Source organism: Balaenoptera ricei, chromosome 18, assembly GCF_028023285.1.
Source record: "Balaenoptera ricei isolate mBalRic1 chromosome 18, mBalRic1.hap2, whole genome shotgun sequence".
Lineage (NCBI taxonomy): Eukaryota > Metazoa > Chordata > Mammalia > Artiodactyla > Balaenopteridae > Balaenoptera > Balaenoptera ricei.
In genome coordinates this window covers 8,978,818-8,999,781 of record NC_082656.1, presented here as the reverse complement: position 1 = coordinate 8,999,781, position 20,964 = coordinate 8,978,818, and the positions used below count along the sequence as shown (strand labels likewise).

The 20,964-nt window shown below is 41.2% G+C and overlaps 1 protein-coding gene across 7 annotated transcripts in view; it reads right to left on the bottom strand.

Annotated features, from left to right (window-relative positions):
* Positions 1-20,964, bottom strand: part of FRY (FRY microtubule binding protein) — a 330,932-nt gene that overhangs the window by 41,042 nt on the left and 268,926 nt on the right. For all 7 annotated transcript variants that reach the window (XM_059903257.1, XM_059903259.1, XM_059903260.1 and 4 more), the window contains 11 exons: positions 20,343-20,541; positions 18,797-18,918; positions 15,728-15,915; positions 14,604-14,698; positions 12,205-12,812; positions 11,211-11,308; positions 10,706-10,876; positions 6,910-7,050; positions 4,685-4,864; positions 2,798-2,959; positions 412-486 (listed from right to left, as the gene is read on the bottom strand). In XM_059903257.1, coding sequence (XP_059759240.1) covers positions 412-486; positions 2,798-2,959; positions 4,685-4,864; positions 6,910-7,050; positions 10,706-10,876; positions 11,211-11,308; positions 12,205-12,812; positions 14,604-14,698; positions 15,728-15,915; positions 18,797-18,918; positions 20,343-20,541 — 2,039 coding nt within the window. The remainder of the gene's footprint in view (positions 1-411; positions 487-2,797; positions 2,960-4,684; positions 4,865-6,909; positions 7,051-10,705; positions 10,877-11,210; positions 11,309-12,204; positions 12,813-14,603; positions 14,699-15,727; positions 15,916-18,796; positions 18,919-20,342; positions 20,542-20,964) is intronic.

The window sequence follows — 20,964 nt, the reverse complement described above, 5'->3', positions numbered from 1 at the left end:
ACTATTTTCACCTTTATTGTACATGAGTAAAATAGTGACATCACGGTAAGAGATGTGTGTACAGAGAGTAAAATTACACCCAAAAGGAACATATCTCATATATGGTGGTGCAGAAGACGGTCACATATACATATTTTAAGAAAGTATGGGCATATTTATTAAAAAGATCCAAGATACTAAAAAAATTAAAATAACTGAGTTTTTATTTACCAACTGGAGCAAATAACCAATAACATCTTTCATTGTTTCTGAACTGAGATTAAAAATCATACTATGGAGAGAAATAATCTAAGGGTTTGATCTAGATGATGGATATCATACTTGTAATTCATAGTTGAAACCTCCAAACTACATGACCAAAGGTAAAAAGGTTATGACACCAAAATAAATGTGATATAGGACAGAACTTACCGATGGATTTTTGCTTAATCCTACTTCTTGGCCACACAGAGAAAGGACGTGTACCAACTTCTCTTTCGTCCTCTTCTGGAAAAGAAACACACAGGCAGGTTTTAATCATGGGGTCCTGTGATCAAATCTACTCCAATACTGTAGTCATCAGCCACAAAGGGCTAACCCACCTGAAATGTGGCCAGTGAGAATGGAGATATAAAATACATGAAGAGTTGGTATGAAAAGAGAATGTAAAATATCTCACCAATAATTGTAAAATATTGATTATATGTTGAAAAAATAATATTTTAGATATATTAGGTTAACTAAAATGTGTTATTAAAATTAATTTTACCTGTTTTTTTTTTCTTTTTTTCAGAAGGTGACTATTAGAAAATTTAAAATGAGGTTCACATTATGTTTCTACTGGACAGTGCTGATCTAAGTTTTCCCAAGGGAGGGGATGTGAAAGTCAACCCCTTGGCTCTTTAGCAGATATTCATTACTCTCCTTGATAATCTTTCTTGTGTGCTACAACTTTCAATCATTAGCAAGCCTTTCCTTACACCTTAATTAAATCTATTATATTACAACACAATTCTCTTTTCCTCAAATGGGAGGATAAATTTGCTTTCTGCAGAATTAAATTCGATTATTTGCAAGGCATATTAAATCTTTCTCAATTTATTCTTCCTATAGTTAAACGGATAGAATTCCTTTTGCTTTTCTTCGTAAACCTTACTTTTCAGTTCCTTAAGCATGGAGATTCTTCTACAAACCATCACATTTCCCAGTGACATAGACAAAGTAGGTCTCAGAAGGACTGGTGAGTTGAGAGTGAAAAGGATGAGTAACCAGAGCCTAAAAAACATTAATGTGCCTCAGAATTGCTCTTAAAGCAATCGTCCTCCTCTCCTGAAAATGATTTTTTTTTTTCCCTTTTAATCTGATTTAATATGGAGACTGCAAGGAGGCCAGTATCGCTCATAGATTTTCCTACTTAATGGAACTCAGTTCCCTGCATCCTTCTTTTCAAATTATAGACGGGACACTCAATATGGTGTCATTTCAAGGTCAAAGACAGGAGGACCTTGATGTTGAAGAATGGCAAGAGATTCACTGACCTATTTCCCTAAGTTTTAGTGGGCATTTTACGATTCTGGGAAGGAATGAATGTAGAGGAGCATGGAATTGGGCTGTACATTTCTCTTCTCTTTTCCAAATTCCCAAGAGAGTAGAGCGGGCTCTCCATTCAGGCACGCAGTGAGCGCTCACTGAGAAGCAGCTCTGCCCCAGCAGGCGCTGGGCTCTAAGCTCCATTTCCCTAACCTTTGAGGGTGGGATGAGTCCTGCTGGGCGTGCAAACAAAGGGCTTTTCTCTGCGCAGCACCCACTTCGCCTCCCTCTGGTAATGCAGTCCCTCTTTTTATCTCGGGACGGCTCTTCTCCCGCCAAATGGGGCCCTGCCTCTCTTGCACAGAGCCCTTGCTCCAGAATTGCTACGACGCTGGGGAGGGGAGGCCTCTGTCCTGAGATCGTCAGGGCCAAAGACCATGTAAATCTGGAGCTGCCAGAGGTTGTTGGGCCTCACGTTGGAACAGTCTGCCTGAGAATGAGGTCAGCAGGGAGGAAAGCAGGCCTAAGACTTTGGGAAGACAAGGTGGGGACGGTGAGAAGGACAGAGAGGGTCTAAGGATTGTGTGTGCTAGAATCCAGTTCTGCTTGAAGTTATGATATAGGAGTTAACACGTTCCCTTTCCACTTAAGGCAGTTTTTCACTGGGCTTCTGGCACATGTCACCAAAAGAGCCCCAAATAATGCATGGGTTTCACTTGGCAGTAAGTCCAATGACATCAACGCTGTGACGCAGTCACCCAGAAAGTGCATACAGATAACAGAACCGCAGAGAAACCTGGCCGTCCAGCCTGCTCTGCGGGGTCAGGTGTGCATGGAACCCACTGACTGGAGGGCAGGCTCGCGGGACTGCAGCCAGAATGGTCACTGGGGTGTGGCCCTGTCACGCAGGATTGCTTAGGAGAACTAAGCATGTATTACTTGGAGAAAAGAGGACTGATTTGGATGAGTGGCAGAGGGGGGAGGGTTTCTTTAAGTGTTCGAAGGGCTGCCATGTGAAAGACAGATCCAATTGCATTTTCTAAGCCTTAAGAGAACTAGGACCCATGAGTAGAAGCAACAGAGTGTCAGACTTCAACTCAATGTAATGAACTGTTCAAAGATAAAATGGGTTCCCTCGGGATACAGAATACCGTAAGATCCTCATCACTGAAGTGTCGATGCCCAGACGGGAAATATTGGGATGGTGGAGGCAGGAATCCCATATCACAGTTGGGTTCAATAGGTCCCCTAAGCTCCCTTCCAATCCTGGGAGTCGAGGACTCTTTACCTGAGAATACTGGGGCCTTTTCCAGCTTACAGGAACAAGGACATTGGAGTTGGAGCCTGATGAGGTGGAAGATGCACTCCGGGTGACAGCCATGGCCCTGGGCTTCCCATCACGCCCGGAAGAGCTCTGCAGTTCATCATATCGCCTCCCGATGATGGGCGTCTTGAGAAAAAAGAATAGAGAAGCACACGTTCTTCTACCTCATTCATACTTCTGGGGTATACGGATCGCTCTGTCCCAGCAGCAACCAAGAACTGCTTATCTGATTAAAACTTAGATTAGAGAAGTTCAGTGTTACAAGGAGGCTCATTTTCCTTACGTTCAAATACATATTCCAGATCATTTTGCATCTTCAACCCTTTCCCACCCTCTTTAGCAGCTGAAAACAAATCCAATTGCTTGTTCTTAAACACACTTTAGAAATGATTGTAAAGATAAGAAGGAAGACATGCAGGAAAGCAAAATAGTTTTCAGATGTTTAAGCTTGAAAGACTTTCTTTATAGTTAAAACAAGACCAAAATCCCTTCCCCTCATCCCAACCTGTAATCACCAATCTTGATACACTCTCAATTATTTAAAAATTTATTTAAATTATTTATATCTTTTCAATTATTTTAATGAATGAGGTCAGGGCCAGGTTCTTGACAACACTTCAGAAATGTCACTTCCTGAGAGTCCCGGAGTGTGGTGGCTGGGCAGGCAGCACCTCCCAAACCTTAGCCCCAGGGAGGTCTCTGCAGAAACCTGTTCGTAGGCCTACATTCAGAGACGGCAGACGCTGGCTGGTAACTCTCCACCTGCCTCTCAAGGCACATCTTTCTGGAGCAGCTGGGTCTCCGGGGCATGCAGCTGACTGGCTACAGGTTTTCTGTACCTCTTTGGGACAGAGTAAACAGTCAAAGAGTAAGCTTCCCCCACCTCCAGCAATGTAAAAAAAATGTTAAAAATTGAAAAATACTGAGTTGATACCTTAATATCATAGAGATACTAAATATCACAATGGTGGCACAACAGCACCTCTACCTGAGTATTGAAATGATGAACGGTCAATGAGACTACTGTGTGAAAAAACCCAATCTAGCCACAACCTAATTAATAGAGTAAGTCCCATGTAAGCTGATCTAGTTTATTCCTTTAGTGAATGAATCCATTCAGCCGTGTTGAAGAATATTTATGAAGTACCTAACATGCATCAGACACTGTACAGACCCTGCTTACAAAGTGGACAGGCCATTGTTTCTGCTTTGGGGGGTTTATGGGTCACGGGGTAAAGGAGACAGGAAAGCAAACGTATTTTTACATCTTAGACTAAAATAGTTAAGTACAGGCCTCCCAAAAGTTTGTTCATGGACCAGCAGGTAAACCTGACTATTTTCTGTCTTCTTCTCTTCCTAACTCCTGAGTTCATAAGTCTCTTCCCTCCGCACACCCATCTCCCTCAAGGCAAGAATTTAGATAGTTATACTGGTTTAAAAAGCAGTGTGGCTTGGGGAAGTGACCATAAAGGCAGATTCTGTATTCCTGTAAATCTCAGGCATCCGCTGGTTTGGTTGCAGTTCAGGAAACAAGGTTGCGGATACAAGATAGGACGTGACAGCTGTCAAACAAAGAATGAGTGAAGGTCATGGTTTAAAATGCTTAAGATCATTCCATTTTAAAGTTATCTTTTTTGGGGAAATCATTTTTATATAACTGAGGCTAGCTTCTATTTTTAAAAGCTGCCAGAGAAGAGCCCCAGTGAATAGGACAATGTGTTGAACCTAATTTAGGCCTTAGGAGCTTTCACTTGACATAACTGTAAAATAAGTCTCCCCTTCTCCAGGCAACTAGTTCTGACCTTTGCCACTATGTATTCATGCTCAAGTTTACAGAAACAGTTAACATACCTCTGAAATATCAAAGTGAAAGTCCAGGGTTTTCCCAGGTAATTCCTTAGACGCACTGGTCCATACTCGATGTATTTCTATCTTTGAAAGGTCACTGTGTTGGTAGGAAGGTAAAACTAGGCTGGCAGATCGAGAAACTACTAGCTTCAAGATATTCAAAGCTTCTCTCCAGTGGATGCTCTGAAGGAAATAAAACAGTCAATGGACAAAAATAATTTAAAAAAAAAACAAAACACTAATATGCCGCTAGCTACCAAAACTTCTAATGACCGGTCAGAGCTCACTGATTTAAAACAGTGCAGGAAATTCTGTGATAAGTAAAAGGCAAATGACATAAAAAGATAATTTATGCATAAGATGAGCTACATTTAGGAAACAAGAATAAAAAAAGACACGTGTTGTCCACATTCAAATAAGTAAAAGTTTAAAATAACAAGGTACCATTTTTGCTGATGAGGTATTTCTTCAGTTTGAAAAACAAAACAAAACAGAAGACAAACAACTGCCCCCCCTCCCCTGCAGCAACCCTCATTGCATTTTATGCTACTGTCTACTCACTCTTTCTCAAGATTCGCCCCACCTGCAGTTTCCAAGCTCCCTTGGCCCTTCTCCTACTTCTCTGCTGCACCTGCTCCCGGGCATCTGACCCCTGCCCTCAGCCCTCTTCTCTTCTTCTCCACATCTTCCTCATGACCTAACCCAGGAATCTGGGAGCCATTCTTACCTCCCCTCTTTCCCTCCCTCCTGAGAACTTGATCCACTCCCTCTCCATTCTTGTTGGCACTGGCTCAGCTGAATCCTCTCTGGCCTCTGCCTGGACTATTTCAATGGCCTCTTAACTGGTTTCCCCAGGTGCAGCCTCTCCTTGGGTCCGTCATCAAACCCACACCAGCTACAGTGATCTTTCTAGAATCTTCAGCTCAAGCCAATTCCCTGCTTAAACTCCTTCAAGGGCTCCCTCTGGTGGACAAGGTGGAGTCCACACTCCTTGAGCGAGGCCTGCAGGGGTAATCTCCCCCAGGCAACTCCTGGAGTTGCCCAAACCAGCCAAGGTCTCCTAGCCTCTGTGCCTTTCCTCATGCTATTCCCTCATCCTGGAATGCCCTTCCTCTCCTTATTGCCTTATCAAACTCCTACTCTTCCTGTAAGTCTCATTTGTTTCACCCTCTTTGGATCCCTGACAACCCCAGGCCGACTGAGGTACTTCTCCCACAAAAATATTGAACACAGATAAACTAGCATGATAAAAGTTATTATCTGCTTAGGCCTTGGAATAAAGTGCATGAAATAAAACACATTTCCTTCACTGTTAAATTCTGCACACGGGAGGTCATGGTTTGAATATGAAATTAGCCACCATTCAAGATAAGATCTTGAGTACCAGGGATGGCCCACAGGCCTAAGAATAGGTAGCCTAATAAAACAATCACTTTTTTTTTAAACTAGGGGCACATGATTAGTAGAAAGATGTGAACTGACCCTCTGTCTCTCACGAGTGTAAAGTGAGAAAGTGGTAATGAATGCCTACCACATGGTACAACTATTACTGGAGCAACGCCACTCGAAAAAAAGAAAAGCTTGAAAATCATTTTTAGCATTAAGTAATTTTCTGCAAGTAATGTGACTGGTGAAGTGAGGATGGAAAAAAAAGTCGAAAATTGTATGGCTTAGTCAATGAGCTTAACCAGAGAAAAACCTAGCATTTGCCCTTGAACTCTGAAACTTACCAAGTACACTATGTTTGTTTGTTGGAGTATTTTCAAGTACATTTATGCCACTTTCTTAACCTTAATTCCTTCAGCTCTAAAGGGACAATGTGAACCTCTGAATTAACTGTTCGCATTTGAAACGCCTGGCCTAGAACCAGGCACAAGCAAGTGGCTTCTTCCTTCTCCACTGAAATAGGACCGCTCAAATGAGACCCTGCCCCTGCCCTCCCAGCCAGGAGTGCGCTTTCAATACCCAGCCTAGAAGCCCAAGAGGCAGAGAGGTGTCCTCCGAAGGCTCAGGAACACACTGCGGCCTGGTCCTGCCTTCTTCCTCAGGACACCACCTGGGGGTGGTCGGCCACCGTCTCAGCCGCTCTCAGCACGTTATGGATACCAATGAATGAACATGCAGCCTGGCACCCATACAGCTCTGTGGCCAAGTACAAAGAAAGCTCCATGCAAAGCCTCAGTCTTTCTGGAATGACTTTCGGGAAACATCCTGGTTCAAATACTCACTTGCACGTATTTTTCAATGGTTTTCAGAACTTCCACATTGAACTGCTTTACCGGAACGACAGAAAGGTCCATGTAGCTGAGCAGACTGTAGACCACCTGCAGGAGGGGCTGCTGCATGCTGGGAAGGCCCTTCTCCAGCAGCTGTGGGGAAAAGCACAGAGTGAGTCAGTTTGACACCAGATTTTCACACAGAAGCACCAGGGTTTCCTAGTACCTTTATGATTGCACATTTCCTTAGGAGGGAAAAGAAAATCCTAACTATTGAAGAAATGGAGGTATTATCAAAGGCAACGCAGGTAGGTCTGAGTATATAATATTACACAATGGCATGCAACAAAATAAACCTCAAAAGGAAAGCATCAAACACCACTAATGACTGAAAAATATCAATGAAAACGAAAGATACATTTATCAGTTATCGAAGTGGCAAAGATTAGAAATTGATGATAGTATTGGTGAGGATATAAGAAGAGTATTCTTACACATCAGTGGAAATGTAAATTGGATAATTTGGCAATTGAGATCAATAGTACTAAAAGGGTTCATATCTTTTGAAATACTAATTACACTTTTAGGAACTTTTCCAAACCTAGAGATAAATACTAAGATTTAAGTAAGAGATTTCACCAAGGCATTATTTATAATGGTAAAAAAAAAACCAACCAAAAAACCCACACAAAACAAGAAAGCTCTGTAAGCAATTTAAATGTCAAACACTAGGGAAATGGATACATAAATTATGGTAAATTGTATGATGAAATATCATGTAGTCAAAAGAATGACATTGTTAAAGATCGTAAAGGATATCAGATAATATTAAGTGAAAGAGGAAGGATATATAATTTCTATATAATAGATGATGCCAACATTGATGTGAATGGGTGTGTGTTATATAGAAATAATGCTGGAAGTAAACCCAACAAAATGTTGATAGAGTTTCTCCCTAGATAATATAATTATTTTTGAACATACTGCTTTTATAATCCGGGGGAAAAAATCAATGACATTTTCAAAAAGGAAAGCAAAATAATGAGAAAACTGATGTGACAGACATAATGAAAAAGGTTACTGTTCAAAATTAAAAATTAATAGAAATGATTCAAATAAATGCTGAAATTCCACATCAAAAGTGGCCCAGGGCTTCCCTGGTGGTGCAATGGTTAAGAATCCGCCTGCCAATGCAGGGGACATGGGTTCGAGCCCTGGTCCGGGAAGATCTCACATGCCACGGAGCAACTAAGCCCGTGCACCACAACTACTGAGCCTGCGCTCTAGAGCCCGTGAGCCACAACTACTGAAGTCTGAGAGCCACAACTACTGAAGCCCGCGCACCTAGAGCCCGTGCTCTGCAACGAGAGAAGCCACCGCAATGATAAGTCTGTGCACCGCAACAAAGAGTAGCCCCCGCTCGCCACAACTAGAGGAAGCCTGCAAGCAGCAACGAAGACCCAACGCAGCCAAAAATACAATAAATGAATTTTAAAAAAAAAGTGGCCCAAAGAAATAACTGAAGAGTTAACAGATGAGGAAATATACAATTCCACAAATCTATTGTATGAAAAAAGGAATATCTTCACTAGAAAGGAAATACATAAAGAGATTTTTAAAGTACCAATAAAAATATTCAACTGAAAACATGTATAAATGGAATGATAGAATTTAGTGGGGATATGGGATAACCTGAATATTTATACATTGTTTGTAGTTTTGTAAATTGGGAAAATCTCTGTGAAGACCAATTTCCCAAATGCATACATTTTCCCAAATGTATCCATGAGCTTTACCTGGATAGATTTTTTGGGAAATGCCACCAGGAAAAATGAGCTAAATATAATCTGATAAAAAGTCTGCATCAAAGGACTATTTTTAAAAAAATTATGAATACAAGCAACAAAAGGCAGATGGTTAACGATATAATTCCACAGTTATTGAAAGTGACAAGATGTGAGCTCTGTCAACACATACACACATACAAAGTTAGTGTGAAGTGAGCACAGCAGGTTCATGGAAACAGTGACCACAGCCGCCTAAAATTATATGTAGGTACCTGGCCAACACCTGAAAGAACATGGGACTAACTGAAATAGCAGTTAATTTATATCATATGTAGTGAGTAGGTAAGTTTTTAATAAAATTTGTGGTGACAATTGTTGATAAGGGCAGCACAGAACAAATTAGGATATCCATTTTAATTTATTTTTTTATTGTGGTAAAATACATATAATATAAAATTTACCATTTTAACTATTTCTAGGTGTACACTTTAGCGGCATTAAGTACACCCACACTGTTGCACAACCATGACCACTATTTATTTCCAGGACTTGTTCATCATCCCAAACTTAAACTCTGTAACTGTAAAACAATGGCTATAAATTTGCCTCTTCTATGTTCCTCATATAAGTGGAATCATGTATTTGTCCTCTTGTGTCTGGCTGATTTCACTTAGCATAATATTTTCAAGGTTCATCTATGTTGTAGCATGTGTCAGTACTTCATTCCTTTTTAAGCCTGAATAATATTCCATCGTATGTACAGACCACAGCCCATTTGTATTTTTGAAACTTTTATGTCTAGTGAACCAAACAAATTTTGCCTCCTTGCTCTCTCCCAGTTCACCTTGTTTTAAAACAGGCATCGGCTGCCTTGGTAAGCAGGGTGTTTGCATTGTTTATCCCGGTACTTCCTGTGTGCTAAGGTATGTGTGTGCTGGATTAGTAACTCTTGCAGGGACAGATGTGACCAAGGTGATTGTCAAAAGCAGTAGGGTGGCACTTAAGAGAGGTTCTTTAAATGCCAGGGATTGGGGTGTGAAAAGAGCAAAATAATCCTCGGCTGTTGACAGTGCGAATACAGCCCAATATTGCTGATCTGTGTTGCAAATCAAAATCCTGCAGGGTCAACTATATATGCTGGTGGATGAAGCAGCTACCTTTTTCTAGGTAGAGGCTTTCAGTCTTACGGAGCCTTTCCGAAAATGACTGATTGATTCTTAATCTATCAGCACTCTGGATTGGTGATATAATACAAGAAAAATTAGAATGGACTGTCCTCATCACTTCTGAAAAGGCCCCAGCAAGAGGCATGAACGCAGATCCAGAAAGGAAGAGCAAATGCTGAAAATGCTGAAACAAGGTGATACTATCAGTCACTTGCCTCACAGATTTCATGACCTTGTATGGTAAACTAGTTGGGGTCTGGGGGTGCTAGAGAATACATTTCTTCACTTGCCGAGAGTGGTATGTATTTCTAGCGTCAGCGTACACAGAAGTCAGAGTAGGGGTTTGCAATGAATGTGCTAGGAACACATGGTATGAGGACAAAAATCCCATCCCAGTTTTAAAAACAAACACAAAAGATGAAGATAGAAAGTTTTTTTCAAAAATACGTGCTTTGTTAATGAGTTCAGAGCAAACAACCATTAAACATACAAGCCACACAATAACTCCCTAAATAAGATTTGAACACCCAGAATAATGCAGATAAAATCTCCTCATCTCTGCCATTTCTGACAGGTATTAGTGTAGTAAAAAGGAGTTTAAGCTTCAGAGGCAGCTATACCTCATTTCACCTTAAACTTGTGGCAGATTACTTAACCCGGCTGAGCCTCGGATTCTTTGTTAAAATAAAGAATCCTACATCACTGGGTTGTTGTGAGGATTTTAAATGATTCCATACAGCATCTATGCCAGTAGATAATAGGCGATCAATAAGTTAAGGCTATTGTTATCAGTTTTACATACATATTTTACCCATAGAAACTATAACAGATTTTATCCTTAATTGAAGAGCTTACCTCTGCCAGGTAGGTAACCATGTTCAAGGTAATGTCAGCATATGCTTCATGAAGGTATCGACAGACCACGTTGACCCACGTGGTACAGTCCCTCGTGTAGCTGTGTGTTTTATAAAGAGTCATGACATGTGCAAGATTGGAAAGTTTGGGGTTCTTCTCTTCCAAACAAACCTTTTACAAGAAGAAAATCAATTAGGGATAAAACAGCCTGATGAATAGGAAGAAATGTCAGCAATTTTGCTATAAGCCCCAGCAGCCTGGAAAATTGATCGATATATTTTTTGGGTAGCTGCAGAGGCTCTTAGTAATTTAATTTTCACAATTTTTTCCACTTGTTTTCTCAATAATGAAATGACAATGCAAATCAGCCACCCAGAGATGTGAATTACTAGTGATATCAGTTATTATTTTCAGGTTTATGAAACTCATCGCCCTGTCTGAGCCTGGTAAACTCTGTCCACCATTAGGCCTTGGATCTGCCTGAGGGTGAAACCATACGGCATACCTGAGCAATCCTTTCGGCTATATCCTTACAGAACTGGCTGGGGTTTTCAAAATGCTGTATCAGCTGGGGCAGGAGACACAAGACATTCAGTGGAAACCCTGGATTAGAGAAGATACAATGGAGACAAGTGAATACGGTGCATTTGAACCATTAATAGCGGGAAGGCATATTACAGATTTTATTCTGAGGTGATGTAAAAGCAGCCTTTTGAAGCAGCTTTGATCTGAACTAACATAAATCCAGGAAAAATGTACCACTGCAATGGCACCATTTCAAAGGAGGCACTGAAGTACATTTGTAATTTGCAGGTTCAGCGGCTGTTTTGCTACGGACTGTTACAAATAAGAATGATTGGCACAGATTTTTAAAAGCAGATTAAAATGAACTGAAGCACTAGTTTGAATTTTTATCAAAAAATGTATTTTAAGGAAAACCTGCTTGAGAAGACACAGGCCAATCAATTTAAGTCTTACTCATGTAATCAGAAAGACTCTTTAAAATGATGAGGAGTAGCTTAGTTCCACTGTATTAAGCTTTGGCTTCCTGGAAAGAATTCTGGGCCACATGCCATGGTATTAAAAATCTGGTTTGTTGTTGGCTTAATTCAAAATGATAGGGAACCAAGGGAATTTTCAAGAGGAAAAGAAAGGCTTAGAAAAATAAAAGATTTAGGAGTTAAGAAAAAAGGGAAAAAAGTCTGTACAAGAGCAATGAAATAAACCAACACTGTCTGCAATTTGATCTGGAAAGCATAAAGAAATGATTACTGTCTTATGTATTACTCCTGCCCCTTTTATGTTATTGCCTTAAAAATATCTCTTACAATATACATAATTAAGACTTATATAGAATTTTAAAAGAAAGAACAAAGTATTCCCAAAGACCCATTTTTAAGCAGAATCGTTAGAAGTACTAAGCCCACATTATCTTATTACACTAAACATGAGTCCCACCATGACCAGAACTGTAAGAGCGTGAGTGATGTGGGCTTTACCAATGGCTTGGGATGAGTCCACCATGGATACTCTAGACACCGGTGTCAGCAAGCTGAACAGCTGCAGGGTAAGGTCGGTGGTGGTGACGGAGGTGAATCCCTTCAGGAGCAGCTGCTGCAACCCTGAGAAGTCCGCCCACTTGAGCTGTGCCTGGAGTTTCTCCAGTTTTTCTCGGTTCTCAGCTTTATTGAGTGGCATGTGAGCCAGCAGTCTGTTCAACAGCCTTAAGGCCATTAGGTATTCAAACTCAAAATCGGATTCCATCAAGGCCACCGTGACCCAAAAGATGGTGGCCAACAGGTTGGTTGGATGGTTTATGTGCGATGGGTCCGTGAGGCTGTCCTTCAAGGAAGATGAGCTTCTGGTTTTTGAGGAGAGGCCTTGTTGGGTACAGGCCTGAATTCTGTCCAGGGTGGCACTCCGAGGTGGGTCTGAGGACCGGTCGACAACACCGAACTTCTTGGGCACAGAGAAGCTCCTTTGATGCCGGCTGCGCTCTGCAGTTGCTGCGTTGCCGCTGGCTGTTCCAGGGTTCACATTGAGTTGTCCTGTGCTCTTTCTGCTTGCTGTTAGTTTAGCGCTAGAGCTTAAGTCTGGTGATGAAGAGCTGGGTATAAAAGTTAAAAAGTTCAATAGGAAGCCAACACATTTCAGTGAAAGGCTAGTCCTCTCAAGATCCATCAACAAACAATGAGGTAGGGAAATCATTCTTTGGAAATATTACTTTCTATTCATTTTTCCATATTCTTAAACTGAAAGAATATGTTTCCTTATTCTTAAACATAAAGCTATGAAAAACAAAACTTAATCAGAACAACCCTCACCAACAAAACCGAATACTGATTTCCACTTATCAAAAAGTTAAAGAAATAAGCAGTTGTCTGTAAAGTTTACTGATCTTTCATTTATTTTTTGTTTGAATTTGGGTAAGAGTGATTACAAAATAAAATGTACCTGATAGGTACAAATGTTAATATTCTATTAACTGACTGATAAAAAGAACAGATAAAGAAATATCTAGGGAAAAAAAGTAAATGTGTCAAAGGAAAATTTTTGCACTTATAAACGTTTATGAAAAATGATTTCTAAATCTATTACAGGCTGAAAAGATAGAACTCTTTATGAACATTCTTGCTAAATTTTTACTGATTTAGATTAATCTGTAGGTTTCTATAGATAAGTATGTATGATGGTAGTAATCACAGTAAAATTACATATGCATAAAAATGTTCAACTTAAAAATGAAACAAAGCTCAACATGATATAACATTGCTGACTGAATTTCAAGCAAGATGAGCTTAACTACACAAACAGAATGCAAAATTGTGAATGATTTGAAATGGGCTATTAAACATTGCCAGGAGCAAAAGGAATTGAAAAATTAAAAAAAAGAAAGATCCTAAGGTAGACATTTCTTCAAGTAAAATCAACATTTATTCCAACTGTTTTTATAGTGATCGATCAGTTGTGTTTCGTATATATTCATTTAAAAAATAATGCTTTGGGGCTTCCCTGGTGGCACAGTGGTTAAGAATCCACCTGCCAATGCAGGGGACATGGGTTTGATCCATGGCCTGGGAAGATCCCACATGCTGTGGAGTGACTGAGCCCATGCACCACAACTATTGAGCCCACGTGCCACAACTACTGAAGCTCGCGCACCTAGAGCCCATGCTCTGCAACAGGAGAGGCCACCGCAATGAGAAGCCCGCGCACCGCAAAGAAAAGTAGCCCCCACTCTCCACAATTAGAGAAAGCCCGCACACAGCAGTGAAGGCCCAATGCAGCCAAAAGTAAATAATAGGACTTCCCTGGTGGTGCAGTGGTTAAGAATCCTCCTGCCAATGCAGAGGACATGGGTTTGAGCCCTGGTCCAGGAAGATCCCACATGCCGCAGAGCAACTAAGCCCATGCACCACAACTACTGAGCCCACATGCCGCAACTACTGAAGCCCATGCACTTAGAGCCCATGCTCCACAACCAGAGAAGCCACCATGATGAGAAGCCGGCCAAAATAAAAAAATTTTTAAAAATTTAAAAATAAAATACTTTGTTTCTATAGAATGTAATAAATAGGATAATTACATAAAATTTGAAAAAATACTCAAAGAAATAGGAAATGAAAAATCATTAATATTTGTATTATTTAGAAATAACATTTATTGTCTATCCTGCTGATGTTTTAAAATACTTATCTACTGTGTGCATGTGTGTGTGTGTGTGTGTGTTGTAACTTCCTTTTTTTTAACTTAAGGAAATGTCATACATACTTTCTTGGATCATACACAGACTTCCAAAACTGGATTTGTTCTTTAGACATTGCCCAAAGTCCAGGCATCTCCCAAATATTCAGTACCGCGTATTTGATTTTCAAAACGTCGTTAAACTGATTCTCACCGAGATAATACAGTTAAGAGATCACTGTTCTTCAGGCAGTCAGACAAGTTACCCACAGCAGCTTCCAAGGTAAGGAGTGCTTCCATTACGTAACCCTGCCAAACAGGCAAAGACAACATTCTGTACTGCTTATAACTATTAGTAACTTCCTGAAGATAAATTTAATCAAAGCAAACTATTCAAATAATGGTAATATTGAAAGCTAGACAGTCATGGTTACTTTAATGTACAAAGGCTACAAACAAATTTTAAGGGCCACTTAGGAAATTCAGATGGCTTAGGAGTTAGCAGATCATCATGAAGATTTATTTCCCTAGCTGTGAGGTCTTCCACAGATCAATCTCATTTGAAATCCAACAGGGAGGGGGCAAGGGACAAGCATGGCCCCTTGTTGAGGGGGATGGTGGGCATCTGAAATACAGAGTGGCAACGTCTGAAAGCCAGAGATTAAGAGATGAAGTATGAGAAGGGCTGTGTCCCAGGGGCATTTTATAGTGTGCTGCCAGTGGCCAGGAGGAGGAGAAGAAGCTTAAGTCTACAGGAGTGCAGGTCCTCTGAGATGCAGAACACTTCTGGTGGAAAAGGAGGGCTTGGCCCAAGCTACAGAGCTTGTAATGCCCCTGGCTTTCCAGCTCCCTGGTCTCTGGGGTCCCCAGTCCACAGGGTCTTCCTGTGGCATCTACTCTCCCCACTACTTCTTTCGCTTTTCTCAGTTTATGGAAGGCTAACCACACAGACAGGTGGGGTGCTTTGCACAGATACAATAGCGATCCCTTCTCTGGGTGGGCAGGTTGCACAACTGCATCTTAGGTTGTTAGTAGAAAAGACAAAACAAGACAACTCCCTCAGCCCCCACCAAATAAAATCAATAAAGACAAAACAACACAAAGAGTCACCACAGGATTTCAGCTGTTGGCTCAATAAAAGTGTCCCCTGAATTTCTAGGACAATGCCCCCTGGGGTGATTTTTGTAAAAATAAAGGTCAACCTCTAGAATTTTAAAATAAATTTTACACGTCCAAATGGCTGGGATACTTGGCGAGAGGAAGAAAGCTCAAAGAAAGTTATTAACTCCTCATCTTTGAGCTGAGAGAAGGGTGAGTTCCCGGACTTTCCTTCCGTACCTGAATCTCATCTCCATGCTCTCCAATCACCTCCACCAGCCTCGAGAGAAGGTCCGACAAGGCGTGTGCTGACAGTGGCTGTTTGAGGGCCCGGAATATCTGGAAGGACCGGCCGGCATAGTGCCTGGAAGAGCTGGCGAGAGCTGTCTGCAGAGCAACTTCACTCAGCTGCTGCTCCAGATGGAAACCTAGGGCACAGGGGTGGGAGCAGGTCAGCCGCTCCTCTGCAAACCTCGGGCACCAGCTATCCGCACGTTTACAACAGGCTAGCTGCACAGCGCTACCTCCTGGCGGTACTTATTTAAAAGTTAACCATTTTAAAATGAAACCCAAATCTGAATCAGTCTTAAGGAGGCATAGTGGAGTACAGTCAGAAGCTTTGGAGCAAGGTGGTCCTAGTTTTGAATGGGGGATTTGGGACTCTGGGAAAGAAGCTAATTCTCTGTGAGCCTGCTTCCTTGTCTTTTACCTTGTGAATAGTAGCATTTACCTCAGAGGGGTTGTGAAAATCAAACAACTTAAAAAGGGCTTAGTACTGTCTCTGACACATAATATGTGCTCACAAGTGTATTATTATTTATTACGCTGCTATTGTTTGACATTGTTCTTCTCTACTTTTTACATAGACTACTTTCACTCCTGTTTTCGTAAGAGAATTTGTTAGAAACAAGTTTTTGGAGGACTTGTGTATGCAGAGGAAAGCGAAGCATAGCCAAGGCCTGGGCCAAAGTCTTTGCTCTTCAGAATAGTCCATAAACATGCAGATATGGAGGCGTAGGCACTGCAAAGGCGGCAGGCATCATTTAAACTTTCGCTTGAATATTTGTTCTTCCACCAGCATGAAGGTAATCTCAGTCCTCAGAAAATCATGTGATCAGACAGAAATGAAAGCAAAAGGGAAAAGTCCATGACTGAATTCTGGGCCACTAAACCCTACACTTGCTGTGCCTCTTTACAGGGAGAAAATCAGGCTACGAGAGTCACAAGACATGATGAAAACATCGACTTGAGCTGTCTCCGTGGTCTAGAGGCTCTGGGGCACATTCGATTGTCTCACGCATGAGGACCAGGAGGGATAATTCAGTGTTATTGTTGTTAGCTGCTGCTTGGCTGTCTCACCCCAGGGACACGTAGACCACATAAGAAAATGTTCCTGCAGAGTCAACAAAGGGTCCTGGAAAATGGACTTAAGAGACATTCAGGGTAGTAAATATAGGATTAAACCCATATAGGCAGTTCACAACCTATGAATGGATGTTTCAAAATAGTTTTTTACATCTTTATTTTGCTTTTCAAAACATATTTTTCTACTTAAGCCATTTAATATATGGGGGTTAGGTCCCCTGGCAATGAACAAAAGCTTATTTAAATCATACTGCTGGAACTGTACTAGTAGGATTGCAGAATCCTCCCCCGTCCCACCACCACTAAGACGACGTCGTTTGGGAAAAGCTATTTAATGGGTGGCAGAGAAAAGAAAAAGGTTTCCTTTACTCCCTGTTACACACCGAACGTACATTTCCCAGCCTTCCTTGCAATCAGGCGTGACCTCGTGCCTGGGTTCTGGCCAGTGGAATGTGGGAAGAAGCACTGGATGTCACACGCAAAGCCAGCACGTAAGCTCCTCCCGAGCAATCCTCCACGCACTCTCCTCCCTCACCTGCCCCATGGACACAGAGGGCTGAGTAGAGACCTCCGAGCCTAGGGGGTGACGGGGCCACAGGGCAGAGGGTCCCTGAAGCACCAGGTGGAAGGCTGTCTCCCAAATGTCCACATTGAACTGTTATGTGATCCAGAAATAGCCTCTTGTGTTAGGTCTCTGAGCTTTGGGGGTTATTCGTTATAGCAGCTATGCTACCCTGACTAATACAAGTGTTTCCAGGAACACATTTTATTGTGCTGGATTGGAAACAGGCAGAAAGTGGCGATGTACAAGGAAACTGAGGTGGGTAAAAGTATCTCATGCAAGATGTGAAAAGACATACAATATTCTAAGCAGCCTGAAATACCCTCTGAGAATACGCTATATAAGGTATTCATACGTTTTCTCATTTTTAGTATCTTCATACAATCAAGAGTGTTACACAAATGAAGAGTTCACATGCATCATAAATTTCTTCCTTTAGGCTATTAAGTGACTTTTAAGTGGGGGAAATACCAATAAAAGCAGTCTTAATATTTCAAAGAAATTCCAAAGGGGAAACTCAAAACAAGAAATGGCAATCCTATTCCTAGAACAACTTTCCCATTTCAGTTTAACAGTATTTTTTGTTTTTTAGTAAGTATCCTCTGATAATGAAAAGAGATGTGGCTAATCTGGAATGTTTCAACTGTGAAATGTGCTAATTATCAGAGCAGCCAGGAGAGGTGGTGAGCCCTATTTACTATGGCCAGCCTGCTGTGTGAAAAAAGGCAGGGATAGATGTTGTATCGTGCTGAGGAAGCAAATTTAAATTTCACACACGTATCAGCCCAGGCCAAGCTGAATCTAAATGGAATGCAGCTAAGGGCTTAAATGTTGTGATGGTACTACTGTCTAAATTAGAATCAGACTGTGTTCAGAATATTGAGTGGTCACTGGCACAGGACTTGCCAGCAAATACTTTTAAAGCCAAAAACATTTTATCACAAAATTCTTTTTTTAAAAAAAATACAGTTTGCAAGGCTGACAGTTTTCACAGTTGAGTCTGACAGTCAGTGACTACGACTTCTTTCTCACGGCCTTCTTTAAATAAAATTAATATAGGCACAGTTTAATTCTAGTAAGGTAAATGAAGCAAGGAGAACAGAGACGTTGGGGAAATTATTTGATAGAGCATAATGCAAGTATCAGTATATGTGACGTTAACTATCACTCAGGCACATCTGAAAAAGCTTCAATATCCCCTATGAATATTCCTTTGCTATTGCTTCTGAATGCAGGATTTTACACACACACACACACACACACACACACACACACACACACACACACACACAAATACATACACAATGTGTGGGTATATGGGGAGAATGAGCTCCATTATAGAAAAATACTGAAGTGGGATTTGGAGAAACAGGATGAAGTACCTGATTTGGAATCTCTAAACACGGATACAACATGACGTAGAAAATTAGTGAGTTGTTCAGCACTCTTTGAATTCTGATTTTTGGGTGTGATGTCCTCATGGCACCAAAGTGGACCAAATGCCCTTCAACAAAACACACAAAATGTCAAAAATGTAACTATCATTTTGCATTTTTAAAACCATATACACAGTTCTAACTCCAAAGGTACAACATACATTTTTTAAAATTTTACATATTAATTTGGTGGTAAATTTCAGTCTTCTAAAGCTTAAGAGCATACTCAAACAGATCTAGCTAATTGATGGAGACACACTTTTTCTTATGTTTTACCCACAAAATTAAAACCTCTCGATTCACCAGGACAGTGTTTATTTAGCACATAGTAGGTGCTATGTAAGTGTTTGTTAAACAAAATGATATAATATGTTAAATAAAATATAGATTTAGACACAGACTCAATTTCTATGTCTTAGAATTTGCAGAGATAATGCTTTTAATCAGGATCACATCATTAGGTTGCCAAATACTGTAGCACCAACTTGAAGATACAACCTCTGTTGCTTATTTGGTTTTCTGCAGTAAGAATGGGATGGATCCAGGGGTGAGAATTTTAGAGAACACCCTTCCCAGCACTGACAGCAGTGAGTGGTGACAATACCTTTCTTCTCCACAAACCAGTCAGGTCTCTGAGGTACCCAGCATGGAGGCACCACCAGCCCCTCCCTGAGCTTCCTGTACGTTAAATTCTATATTGAGTTGAGTGCACAGAATACTCTAAACCATTAATTGAAAAAAAGATGCTCTCTCTTCATTTTTTGCATTACTTGATGCATTAGTTGAATAAAGAAAAATCATGTGAGATACTAGATAACAAATATTTATATAGACTAGACTTCCAGGACTTAACTCACTGAGGAAGGTCAGCACGCCCCAGGTCACAGGTAAGCATGCGTTTATACAAATACTGCACCTCAGGGGACTAGAGATTTGGAAGCCTTCCAAGTTAAACTGTTCCTTAGAAGAGCCAGAAGACCTGCAAAAAACAGGATCGCTCGCGGTTTTTCTCGATTTTGATTTATTATTAGTTTGATCCCTTTCCTATCACGCGTCCTTATTGTTTCTGGTTTCTGAATTCCATTTAGAAATGCCTCTTTGGACTACAGGAGCAGACAGCTGTCCTCTCTGCAGCTGCCACTGGGTTGACCGTGGCTAATATCTTTGGTTTCCAGAGTGATGTTCTTTGCCAAGTCTCAACTCCCAGATCCTGGCAGCTCCAATAGATGGTGAAAGTCACGCTCACCTCCGGGAGCTACTTCTCCCACCTCCGTCTGCCGCAGGGTCTTTATGCACAAAATCTCCTTGCCCCTCAACTATGACAATGTCTACCAGTGTCTGCCTTGTACACAGACTCCAGCAGACACAATTTAGAAGAGAGAAGACTTTGCTAGAACTCCAGGCATGCTTTTCCATCTGTGGTTTTAAAGTGATGTCCCTTTTCCAAAAGACTGACCTGAAAACAGCAGCCCATCTCCTGACCCCTCATTACCTGGTGGTCAGAAACTCAATGAGCTTGTTTGCCTTCTCGTCTATTTCAGCAGCTGCGTCCACATCTTCAACCTCTTGGGTCATCTGCGGGAGGTTCCCACTGCTGTCTCCCAGACTGATGCTGGAGGAGGTGGAGCTGGAGCTCAGCCCCGAGTCTGGCACCGGGGAGGACTGGTCCTCTCTCAGGAAGTCAAAGCCACCTGGTGGAAGACAAGGTCAAGGTGGAATTTGCAGGCCGGGCACTTAATGAGGTCAGGAGGTGCGCATGAAGAAGTGTGTAGTTATTTAATTTTGGGGGGGGAAAAATGCTTCATTTTGGCTACGGCTATGATTAAATAAGACTGATACTCTTTCCCTGCCTACGGATTAGTTGCACTGCTGTGTAAATGAGAGTGTATTTGGTAATAGAGGGCGATCTGCTATTTTCTACTCTGGTGTTTTAATTGATGCTTTCTACAAAAGAAGCATGTGTGTGTGTCTGCGTGTGCATTCTCACACACGTGCACAGGCTGATGAATAGTTCTGCTATGCATGTGCACCTAACTGTGCTGTTAGTAAATTATTCTTGGGTAATAGATGACTTAAATATGTGAAATGATACCATTTTTGAAGATATCAACACT